The 12,232-nt window shown below is 46.9% G+C and overlaps 1 protein-coding gene across 1 annotated transcript; it reads right to left on the bottom strand.

Moving 5' to 3' along the window:
* Window positions 1-1,288: 1,288 nt before the first annotated feature.
* BLOC1S1 (biogenesis of lysosomal organelles complex 1 subunit 1) lies at window positions 1,289-11,997 on the bottom strand. The gene is made up of 4 exons (XM_044449622.1): window positions 11,881-11,997; window positions 10,769-10,841; window positions 4,205-4,337; window positions 1,289-1,791 (listed from the first exon to the last, which is right to left on the bottom strand). The coding sequence occupies exons 1-4, from the start codon at window positions 11,939-11,941 to the stop codon at window positions 1,681-1,683; spliced, it is 378 nt and encodes a 125-aa protein (XP_044305557.1). The 5' UTR covers window positions 11,942-11,997; the 3' UTR covers window positions 1,289-1,680.
* Between the last annotated feature and the right edge of the window lie 235 nt (window positions 11,998-12,232).

Genomic DNA, 12,232 nt, shown 5'->3' with positions numbered 1-12,232 from the left:
AAAGTTTGAACTCTGAGGGGGCTTAAACCATAAGAGTTTAAAAGTTGTAATGTGCCATCAAATTGTCTGACTTATGGCGACCCAATGAAAAGAAAGCCCTCCAAAATGCAGCATCTGTGACAGCCCTGCTCAGCTGTTCTAAATTCAAGGCTGTGGCTTCCTTTATGGAGTCAAAAGGTTTAAAAGACTGCAAGGCAAATCAGATCTTTACCCAGTGTTGAAGCCTCACAGAAGTTCAAGTGTGCCTCTTGAGCTCACACCTAAGTGTGTATTCTGTTGAAAGCTATACAGCAGGGATGGCACTCAGGCACACCTGTCAATACACCCCCAACTGTATGCAAGGAAGGTGTCTTCTTACTCTTTCTTCACACACACACACACACACGGGGAATGAGAGAGAGAGAGAGCGCATGCGAGTGTTACCTGTCAAAAAAGATACAAAATAGCTGCACAATGTCTTCTGAAAAGTTCTGATCTCCACCTGCAAGCACCCAAAGCCTGCTATTGGGACAAAAGGATGCAAAAATATACCAAGGAGAAGATATCAGAAGGGTGTTTGGAAAGCTGGAAAACCACTGACAAGCTCTGCCCCAAATCTTGTGACCCTCAATGTTCTTATAACGAATATACTTAAGAGGTATTGTTGAGCCAAGGGCTCCCCCAACAGGAGGTTGGTCTGCACACGTGTGCGGACACACACACACGCGCACGTACTCGGAGGGAAGCAGAAGCAGGAAATCTGCCAGCTAAAGTCCCATTTTAACAGGGTGGTGGGAGTGGAAAAGGTAAATCTTAAACAGCACATTTGCTAAAAAGGTAGAAGTAGGCCGAGATGGAGGAGCATCCCTGAACAAGGAACTTTCTTCGGCTTTTTTAATACATGTAATCTCCTGTGCAAGAAGTTAGCAGAAAGGGCAAGGCAGAACTGGGGGGGGCAGGGAGGGCGGGTTGGGCCCTCTTCCCGTTCCACGTCATCCACCAATAGCCAGCAAGCATGTACTGCATGCCAAATCATAGAAGATTAGGACAAACTTTCTGAGAAGGGTTTCTTTGTTAAGGTTTGAAAAGGAGCTTCAGAGAAGGATTTAACAACTAAAGAGGATGAGGAGGCCAGGCTAGGAGGCATAACTGGCCATTGGCCAACCCCATTCTGAAGTACGCCATCTCTGTGTGGTAGCCTTCTTTGGATACAGGAGGCTGGGATGCCACTCCTGCTTGCACTTGCCAAGGTGGGGCTGGCAGCAGATACAGGCCTTAATCCCTTTAATGACTCACACGAACACATGAGAAGTGTGAACCCATCTGTTTTTATTCCATTCTTTCTAAGCTCACAGCAGCAATGGATAAAAACTGGTCTGGAAGAGGCACGAGTGGTCTTTCATGGTGATGTGCCTGTTCGTTTCTTCTCACCCTGTGCCAGGTCTTTGAACCTCCACATACTGCTAGCACTTGCTCAGAGGCCCAGGTGAAAGCCCAAAGCCCAGCAGCACCCCTCGCAGCAGCTGGGTGGCAGGAGGAAGGGAAATCTCATTCATTCACTGCAGCAAAAGGCAGCAACCCAATTTTAGTCAGGGCTTGAGGTGTGGAACTTGCCACCTGAGTGCCCTCAGCTGGTCACATGAAATGAGAGAAGGAATCCAAGCTATGCAGGGGCCAAGGATCCACAGGAAGGTGTCCACTTCAGGAGGTGGAAGGCTGCAGCTGCCCTTTGTAAACATACTCCAGGGCTGTGGCAATGGTCCGCATATCCATCTCAATGCTACGGGCCCAGTTTTCCACGTCACCAATCTCCTGCCAGGAGGGAAGAAATAACTGTCAGTCTTCTGTCTCTCCATACTGCTCATTTCTGTGCTGAACATCTTCTAGTTTTCCAGTTCACTTGTCATTTGAGCAACCGAATTCAAAGCACAATACCAGCAGTGGGGTTTTGGAGGACAGCTCGCCCGCTGCCTGCCCATAGTTGCTCATCCACATCTCAGCTGAACCTCTCAATACACCACGCTGCCTTTGCCCACATTTGCCTCATCTATTTGCTGACAGGGCCCAGTCTCCCATACTTCAGAATGCCATGCAAAATGCCACGTACGTTGATAGTGCTGTATTAAGAATAATCAGGCTTCACAGGCAACTTGTTGGTGACTCAAGTTTAATAGGCCAAACCACAAGTAAGGGAGGGAAGAGCAGCATGTCACTGGCGCACTCTGCCAGCATCAGGCAGGATTAGACCAGTCAGAGTGCCCCTTACGTTAAGGAGCATCCACTCTTGCAGAACATCAAACTCCCTATGTGCAAGGCTATAAACACTACAGTGACAAGCTGTTCTTTTGTTTAGGGTAGAAATGTCAGCCCAAAGTCCATCCTGTTCAGGATGGAAATATGTAGAGGCACACATTTCTTTCATTCATTCATTCATATTTTTGGGCTTGAATGCCACCAGCTATCCCCACATGCATCAGAGATTTTGTGGCACCAACACAGACCAACTTGTCATTTGAAGAGCTAATGTGCTGGCAGCCCCTGACCAGTAGGTGGTGCTCGCCAACTGGTTAATGTCAGAGTTCGACATAGCAAGAACTGTGCTTGTGGGACTAAAATCCTATCAAGGGACTTAAAAGAAAATAGAACTATTTTGGAGAAATGCACTAAAAGGCCTTTTTATTTCGAGAATGCTCTGTGTCCTCTACCCCATCCCATCCAATCTGCCCTTGGTTAATGATCATTCTCCTTCTCGCCCATAAGTTCCCTGAACTTCCCATAGAGCCCCATTCAATCTGCCCTTCTAACTTCAGCTGTTGAAACATCAACTTCTTGCTGGCACCTGCTTCCCATCACGCAGCTCTAGTTCACCATGCCAGTGAACACACTGTTTACAACCAAGGCAAAACCGAGTGGTATTTGGGGACCTGGGTGCACGCAGCCAATCGGTGCAGGAAGCAGCAGACTGGTCTCTTCGTGGGAATGACAGAAGTAATTGGCATAGCCAGCTGCAACGAGATAGAGGCAGTGGATGTGTGTTCCGCCCGACGCTTGCCAAGGACACAACTGGGCAGCGGCTGCTGTTGGAACAGGGACAGCACTCACTCACAAGCACTGAGGAGGAGAGAAGCAACTCCTGCTGAAGGTCGGTGCGTCCGCGGTGGGGCTTCCAGTGTCAAGGCAGTTTCCAAAAGAGGAAACGGATGAAGTTACATGTTCCTTTGCAGTTTCTTCTCCCTTGCAAAGAGTCCTCCAGAAGGGAATGTTATTTGCCCAGGAGAAGGTGTGGGAGTGTTGGAAAGCTTAATCCTATCTCTGATTGTTCCCATCACCCCCCGCTGGCAGTTTTGATTCCAAAGGATGCCCAAGCCTCTGTTTACGAGGCAGCTGGGGCTCCAGAATGCTGGCCAAGGGAAGCAGGGAGTGCACGCAGACACACGGGGAAAGGGTCGGGCACTGCCTTTCTTTCTCCACTGCAAATCCCTTGGAGGTGCTCGTGGAGGAAGACTGGGCTGTTCTGGCTTTGCAACAGCTATAGTATCACATGAAGCTCACCCTTGAAGTAGCAAAATAATCTACAAGAATACCTATGTAGGTCAGACTTGGATTCTGCACAAGACAGGGACAACTCCCCCTCTGCTTATGCAGAACTGCGGGCGCCTTCCTTTGACACGATGAGCCAGCAGCGCCCCTCTCTTTGCACTCCCAGGCCACTTCAGCAGTAGAAGAGGAGCAGAATGGCCAAAGGTGAGTGCCCAGGAGCACACGCTGCTCCTTAGCTCACCCAGTGGAAACAAAAAGCAGGTGGCAGCATGACCCCTCAGCCTGCTGCTACCAACTACCCTGGATCTCCAGTATTCTGCCTGCAATTACCTCCACACCCAGCCACGAATTTGCTGCTGCTCTGTTCTTTTCAAGCACGTGATGCCAAAGCCCAAGCCTCCCGGAAAGCAGCACCATCCAGTCACAAAGCCTAGAGATTTGGGACTAACAGGGGTTCTGCAGTAGACGAGCCATGCACACACTGCACATGGTCCATGGCCAATCCATGACTGTTTCGCTTGCTGTAATGTCATGAGTTCATGTCTCCCCCTGCCCATAAACCAGCCTGTGATTCCTGCCCCTGAATCTCCCACCATCCACCCAAGCCTGTCACATCCTTGCAGGATAAGCAGAAAGCTTCTGTGTGAGAAGAGTGTCTCCCCATTCAGGCAGGAATCCCACTGACCTTCAGAGCTTGATTGAAGTTCTCCACCATACTGATCCACTGGCCTGTCTGCTTGGCAAACTGAGCTGCCTGGATCTGCAGTGTCTTCACCTCATGGTCCAGCTTTCTTTGGTTGACATAGGCCTGTGCCACCCTAGAGGAGGAGGAAAGGTCTCAGCAGTTAGCTGAGCAAAAGAGGGGTGGGAAAAACACACCCCTTCATTAAGCTCTCTGTCACTCTATTTCTGCTCAGCTCCTCTCCATTCTGAGAGGCGTCCTAGCTCAGAGCAGACTAACCCTAGGGCAGAGGCAGGCGCTGGGAGCTTGTATCTGGGTAAGTTCCCAAGCTCTAGTGGATTTAGTGTGGAAGTAACATCTGGCAATCATTATGCAGCACTAGGAACATCTGGATCTCATCATGACTGAGGCAAGGGCAGGTGAACGACTGGGCATGGCAAGGCGGGTGAGTGATTTATCTCACCAAGGGAGATAATGGAATCACCCAAAGCTGGGTGGATATTGGGGATAGGCTGGTGAGTCAACTTATCAGAATATTAACAGATGTGGCCAATGGAAAAGAGCTAGTGGGCTTGCACGGTAGTTCCAAGATTGGTTGCTGAACTGGAAGAGAAAACATGGATTTAGTGTATTTCACAAGATGCCTTTTATTAGGATAACTGCATTTAAGGGCAACAAGCTTCCCCAGCACAAAACGCATCCAAGAAACAAACTTACAAGCCTCTCCTGCCTGAAGAATAGTTCAGTGCTATTCAAAAGCTTGGCACTAATCCTTCCAAAACTACTTACCCATGAGAGGACACCTGAACTATATACAGTCAACAGATGGAGAAATGGCATATTTTGCTCGGCTAGGTTACCTGCAGGTAGCAGAGGCAATACTTTCCCATCTGTTCCCATAGCCTGGGTAGATATTTGAGGGTCCAGGACAGAGAGGAAAATGGACCATGTGGCCATTCTTCAAGTAGAAAGAAAGAAAACCCTGGAGCACTGTACCCAGCATGGTACCTCTTCTATTCTAAGCTCAAGCTCAAGCCCAGCACAGAACACAGGTCCCTTTACCACAAGCCCCTGGAAAGCCATCCAGGGGTCGGGCATACAGCCACAGGCTTGATGCAGTTCCACCAACCATTTGCCCCCAGGTGGCCTGTAGAAGCAATAGGAAACATCCTGTCACCATCACCCTCCTTCTTAGGTGCACTGATACCTCTCTACTCCACACCTCACTATGCCTCCTGAGACCTGGGAAGTGTGAGCTGCTATTTCAAGCCAGGACCTGTTCTGCAAATGGATTATTACAGTATTATTACTTTTCTGTCCCACCTTTCTTCCATTTGCAAGGAACCCAACACAGGGCTCCTCCATTCCATTTTATCCTCAACCAGCCTGTACCATAGGTTAGGGTCTAAGGAAGCGAGTGGCCCAGCGTCACCTGGGGGCTATCATGGTTGGGAGGGGGCTAGAACCTGAATCTCTTGCCTTGTAAGATGGCAAAAAAGCAAACACCGTAACAAGTGTGTTGCTGGAGGGCTGCAGGCAGAGAGGCAAGTCTCCCTTTGAGGAGTTCTCAGGCCAAGAGCGGAGAGGATGTTGAAACTCTGCTGCATGAAGATTACCAAGTGAACATGGCTCCAGAGGACAGGTCTGCCCATGTCGGTTGAGTGCCTCCCCCCACCCCATTTTAAGGGGTACCTGGGATATTCAAGTGAAGTAAGTGAATGAGTAACTTAATAAATAACTATATCTGAAGACTATGGTGTTCTTCACTATTTCTGGTTCTGAGAAGGAAGTTTGAAAAAAGGGGTGCAGATTTGTGGAAGCTTTGGACAGTATCCAGGGAGTCAGGGTTGGGCAGAAGGCAGATCTTGAAATGTTTTGGCACACAGCTTGCAACATTCCTAGTCACTGGCCATGCTGCTAGGGGCCTATGGAAACTGAAGCCCAAAACATACGGAGATTTACCTTCTGCCCACTAGATAGAAGTCATCATTAAAATGGTCTTACAGTGGTAAACCCCCACCCCCCAGAAAGATAGTATTGCACATTTACAAAAATGTGCATATTTACAAATTGCATATTTGTATAAACTATAGACAAAAGAAGTATCTTGTCTGCTTGTGTTTCAATAAGTCTTAGTTGAAGGAAAAATAACTAATCCGAGAAGTAGGTGTAGAAGATGCCCTGATTCATCAAAACATTCAGGTTTAAGTCTATAGTGGATTTGCTTCAGAAATGAAGAGACAGCGGATACAACTTAGTATGATGGTATGCTTTTAAAACAACACCAAGGAAACAATTTTAGTATTTCTGCTTTTAGAAAAAAGGTATTCAAAGAAAAAGGAAAGCTTGCTCATAACATTACAATATTGGAAATTATCATCTCCACTTTTAGAGGGGTGGAGATGCAGAACCTGGAAAAAGGAAGAACAATACAGCTTTTCACGACCTAGTGTCCTCCAGATGTTTGACTACAACTCCCAAGCCATCATGGCCAACAGGGTAGGGGTTGTGTTCAAACATCTGGAGGGCACTAGGTTGGAGAAGACTGTTATTGGCTGATTTATACTTTTGTTCCAATCATGAGCACCTCATTTCTGTGCAACTACAGAGATTTTCTGCATAAAGGTCAAGTTAAAATAGCTGAGAACAGCGCAGTCAGCATGTGTCTTGCCAGGCCACCGCTGCAGCTTTAGGTGTGAAGCCCCTGCTGCTTCCCAGCTTCTGAGCTGCAACAGAATCAACAGGATTGATTGGTCAGAGCAGAGCAAGGCATCCGCCCTGCTCCTCAGGCCTAGAAACAATGCAGCTGGAACACAAGTAACTTTCCCAGGGCACTTAATATCGCAAGAGCTTGGGAACGCTAAAGCAATTCCTGCTTCAAAACAGCAGGCGGGAAATAGGATGGTGCAATCAGTGCATGCTCTTAGCACATAAGTAATAGTATCTGAAAACAGATCAACAAATGTAATAACAATTACCACCACCACTGGTCTCTTCGTGCACACATCAGTCATATTTAAAGCCATTTCCCCCTCCTGTATACCCTGTGCAGCAATATCTCAGGGAAAGCCCTAAGCGAGGCTTGCCAAGCCACCTCGTCCATCACCCTGAGCAATCAGTGTGGTCCTGTGGCACGGAAGACAGTCCCTGTGGAAGTAGGAACGAGTGGTCAAGGCAAATACCTCCCTCCTCCCACAGAGCTAGATGGCGCCAGCAGCAGAGACTGGACACCAGAGAGTCATGCCATAAAAATGTAACAACTTCCACTTTCCTTGTAAATATTGTAGAAAGGCAGGATCAGGAAGGTCTATAGGCTAGAAAAAGCACTGGGTTACTATCACTTCTATACTCCTTTAAAAGTGTTGTGTATTACAACAGGAGGAAACATACAAGGTGACCAGAAGAGTTCAGTTCACAAAACCCAGATAAACCCATATCCTTCAAACCAGTAATGTCCAAACGTGTTGATGCAAAGGCTGATATAGGCACTGACATGCTTCTGTTCCCATTGGGGACATCTCCTTTCTGTGCAGCTGCAAAGATTAAATTACGATAGACAAAAACAGTCTAGTCTCCATCTATCTAGTTAGATCACAGTGGCAACTTTAGGTTATAGGCTTAGAATGTTATTTATGCCTGTATTATCCCTGACAATCACTTTTTTGGCTTCTTGGAAGCTGAATCACCCTAAAAAGACATTAATCAAAACACAAAGAGCTAGAAACTTACATTTTTAGAGTAGCACTTCTCACAACCTTATCAAACATTCCTAAGTCAAGGCAATTCCTGAGGTTCTGCTTAAGGAAACAGTTTAAGAAACTGTCAAACTAGTTTAGTGAGAAGAATTCTCTTACCCTATATTCAGTCGCAAGCAGTTTATGGCACAAACCTATGTCTTCCAAAAGTTGTGTGGGAGACACTGGGTTTTTCAGGAGCCTCAGCTCAGAGGGTCTGCAAGTCCAAAGATGGAGCCTGACCCCCTTACATCCTGTGCAGAAGGATCCTGGTTGCACTCGGAGAGGACAAAAGGGGGTCTGTTGGGGATGGAGAGGCTGTTGCTCTTTGCTCAATCAATTGGATGCATCAGACTTCCAAATCCAGAGGCTTACATGCGTGGAGGGCAAGGGGTGCTGGATTGTACCATTAAAGACTGCAAGACCCTCACACTAGGACCATGGAGTCATGAGGAATCATGAGAAAAATGACTGAAAATAAAACTGCCAATATCTAAATGTCTTTATCCCCAATTGTGGTGCAATTACACTGAATATTGTATACACTTCTGGAAACACCTTAAAAAGGATATTATAATGATGAAAATGGTAGAGAAGGGCAACCAAGATGACTAAGATGGGTCTGGGAAACTTCCCCATTTGGGGTGTTTTGAGTTAGAAAAAAGGCAAATAAAGGGGTAGGACATGGGAGAGGTGCATAAAATTATAATTCATGTGGAGAAAGTGGATAGAGAATAGTTTTTTACCTCTGTGGTAATGCTAGCACCCAAAGTCATCCCATGAAATTGGTGACCTAAGCCATGGATAAAAGGAAGTATTGTTTCTCACATTATGAGAAGTGCATCAACAATTCTAGCTCTGTGCAGGGTTTCCTTTCCAAAGTGCATATGTAGCTGTCATGTACTGCAGCCAACCTGCAGCAATTACAGACTGAGGTTGTGAGAGGCAGTGGGGAATCACACAACAGCACGGTTCTCAAGGTGTCTATTTTGGACCATAGCAACAGCTAAGTTGAAGGCTCCCTCCCCCAACTCTCATGCCATATTCTGGTATCATCTTAATTGTTACTATAGACTCAGAACTGCAGCTTGAAGTTAATCTGCACTGGGACAGTAGTTAGCTGCCACTAATGAACCTGGCTAATATGTCCAAGGAGGAGGAGGAGGAGTAGGAGACAGACAGACAGATGGTTTCTAACTCACAAATGATTTTCCAAGCACACATTATTTGTGAAGCAAGACTGAGCTAGTCACACAGTGAAGGATCTGCTACCCTCAGGGTTGCTACCATTCCCTATTCTAGTCCTGGGGACCCCCACCCCGTTAAGAGCAAGCTGTGTAACCCTCTGGTTCAGCCATATCATGAGTGGAGGACTTCCCTGTGCTAACTATGCATGGTAAAAATGTTCACCATACATCCAAGAAGAAGCTTCCCATATCCATTCCTTCTAACTCCTAACTTGGTCACATCCATTCCCCAAACAAGGCATGTTTTGCTTCCAAGCAACAAAGTGACAGCCATAATACATAATGCTCAGCATAGATATAGCACTGCAGAGAGCTACTGACTCACAGCAATCCCTAGCAAAGTCTTATAAGGTAGGTCAAGAGGATGGCCGCCATCTTACAAATGGGGAGCTGAAGTGAAAAGCCACCTAACGAATTAACGGTGGGAGAGAGAAGATTGAGCCAGCGTATTCCCCAGCTCATACTTATACTCTTAGCCACTATGCTTCTTGTCAGTACCATTCCCCTGCTAGGGAGCAATTCTGCAGCCCAAATGCAGAAGCCAAGGATCAAACTCAGGTTGTTTTAAAGAAATAACTAGCACACACTTCCACGCTTATATTCCAAATGGGTAAGTTAATTTCAGTGAGTTATTTTCTGGCAATACAAATAGCAGGCTATGATCTGGATTGGGATCCCAGTGAAGGTCTAAGGGTTAGCGCACCCAACTCACCATACTAGGGTCTTGACCCAGCTTATATCTCCCACACTTACTCTGGTGGTGGGGAGTGAGAGTGCTGGTAGCTGTGTATCATCCCTCTGTGGGAGGACTGTTCTTCAGAAGGTAAGGTGGACTTACCTTCGGGCCAGAATGCTGCTTTGGCAGGGAGGATGTATCTTTGACTCAGGAGTCTCCCTCCCCAGGGAATTAGAGGGAAGTGTTCAAGACATAACTAGCACAGTCATCCACAGTGGAACTGGGACCCTCTCAGCAGACCCTCAACATTCCTCCCCTGCAGCAGGAGAGCTTGCAGTCAGAGCCAAAAGATGAATCACCTGCTAACCCTAGAGAATGATGCTGGCTCAGGCAGAAAGCACGGAGAAGGAACACTTGCTTGCAAGCTGAGGCCTCGGTAGAATAATGAGCTCTGCTCAGGAACAGGGCACTGCAAGCAACCACAGGTTGGTTGCCCCTGTAGGAGAGGCAGGTGGCTCAGCCAAGTTGGCATAAAAGGCTTGCTTCAGAGAAATCTACTACTGGGACATAACGTGTCCCACCTTCTGGTTGTGTGGCTCTTTGAAACAATCAACTCCTGTTTATCAACTTGTTCCTGCTACGACTCTACATTTCGGCAACAGATTTATGGCACTTAACCTGGATTCCCTCATGGTTCTTCTCTACCTTGGCTTATAATTTATGACCTCCTAGTAACTGCCTATAGACTATTTAGACAACTGCTCTTTGTATCGCTCTTTGAACTGGGATACTGTGCCTTTAAAATAACATGTAATTTGACTCCAACTCATACACTGCATTAGTAATGTTCATCCATGTAATTATTAAAGTCTGACTGGAGCTGTCATTCTGCACCACTTATATCACTTACCCTACATTCAAATGGTCAACCAGAGCTTCTGTTAAACAAGTGGCTGCAGCAATGGCCTCTCGCCGTCTCCTTTCTAGAGAGAGAAACAGTTGGCCCTTCAGTATCATCTTAAAAGTTGATACATTTGTGGGAGGGGAACAAACTATGGATATGGCTACACCAGCACTCTTATCATGTTACTAGTCCTCTTTATTGCCCTCTAATTAAACCTCCATATATGTGCTGCCTCTTCTCTGAATTCTCTGAGATGCTCATTCCTGCTCAGTGAACACTTAAAAGATTAGGATTTTACAGTGTCATAACTTTGCTTCACTCATGGAATTCTACAGGGGGTCCAGCTTTCATCTTCAACTTGTAACCCTCCTGTATATTCCCACTCTGCCTTCTGTCTTTTTTCTTCTCTTACTATCAAAATCTGATCATGAAGAAAAGACCTAATAACTGTACATTCTCTTGAATTTGGTTGTGCTCCACCTGCAAACGCTCTTAATATGCACTTGTTTACCTACATCTGTCCTAATAGTTTTATAGCAGTTGCTGGAAAGCAGTAAAGGAAAGCAGCACTGGACCAAAATCTGGAATTTAGGGGCTGCTGCCAAACAAAGTTACAGAATGCCCAGGAGAAAATAAGTACAGATGCAAAATACTTCTGATCTGGAGAGTTCATAAGACTAGGAATGCTCCCTCTGTCATGCATTTTCTTGAATTTCCTTGTTGCTGCACAATGAGCAATGCCCTCAGTAAGTATTCATTATTTAATGTTGTTGTTCACAGATACGTCGTAAACGGTGGAGTGAGGCTCAAAGGCCTTGAAATGCAAGAGATAAGGTCTGTGACGTTCCTACGTGCACAGGATAGCGAAAAGAAAAGGGATAATAGCCCTTATTCTAAAAGCAGAAAAGCAGCCACTCCATGCTCCTCCCTCCTGCCTCCGATGACGGACAATTGGACCAATAGAAACAGCCCGAAGCTGACGCAAGGGCGTTCCATTGGCGGGGGGGTTGTTATGGCGACACCCAGAGCGAAGGCCCGCCATTCCTGTGCTGCGCTCTTTCCCAGAAGCTAGTCACGCTAACGCGAGTCCGAAGCTTCCGAGGCCCTGGGCCGCTCACCTTGCAGCTCTTTCCTCTCGCTCTGCTTCGCCTGGTGCTCCCTCAGGAGCCGGGAGAGCATGGCTAGTCTTGCGCCAGCTGCAAGGGCTCGAGCAGACAGAGGTTTCCCCGCGTTCGCTTTCTTCTCGTCATATGACTCCAGCCAGAGTCACGTGTCTTATTAAGGGCACAATTCTATGCACGCTCGGGCAGAAACAAAAGGCCTACACCATCCAGCATCCCCCAGCTCGCATGGCTGCCTGAGGAATGCTGGGAGTTGTAGGATTTTGTTTCTGACCAAAGATGCACAGGATTTTAACGGATGCGTCACCGCTGGGGTATTATTAAATGCAGTTGAGTTATGTCAGCATGG

The sequence above is a fragment of the Varanus komodoensis genome, unplaced genomic scaffold (genome assembly GCF_004798865.1).
Source record: "Varanus komodoensis strain SLA01 unplaced genomic scaffold, ASM479886v1 scaffold59_3, whole genome shotgun sequence".
Taxonomy (NCBI): Eukaryota; Metazoa; Chordata; class Lepidosauria; order Squamata; family Varanidae; genus Varanus; species Varanus komodoensis.
This window is presented reverse-complemented; position numbering and strand designations above follow the sequence as displayed.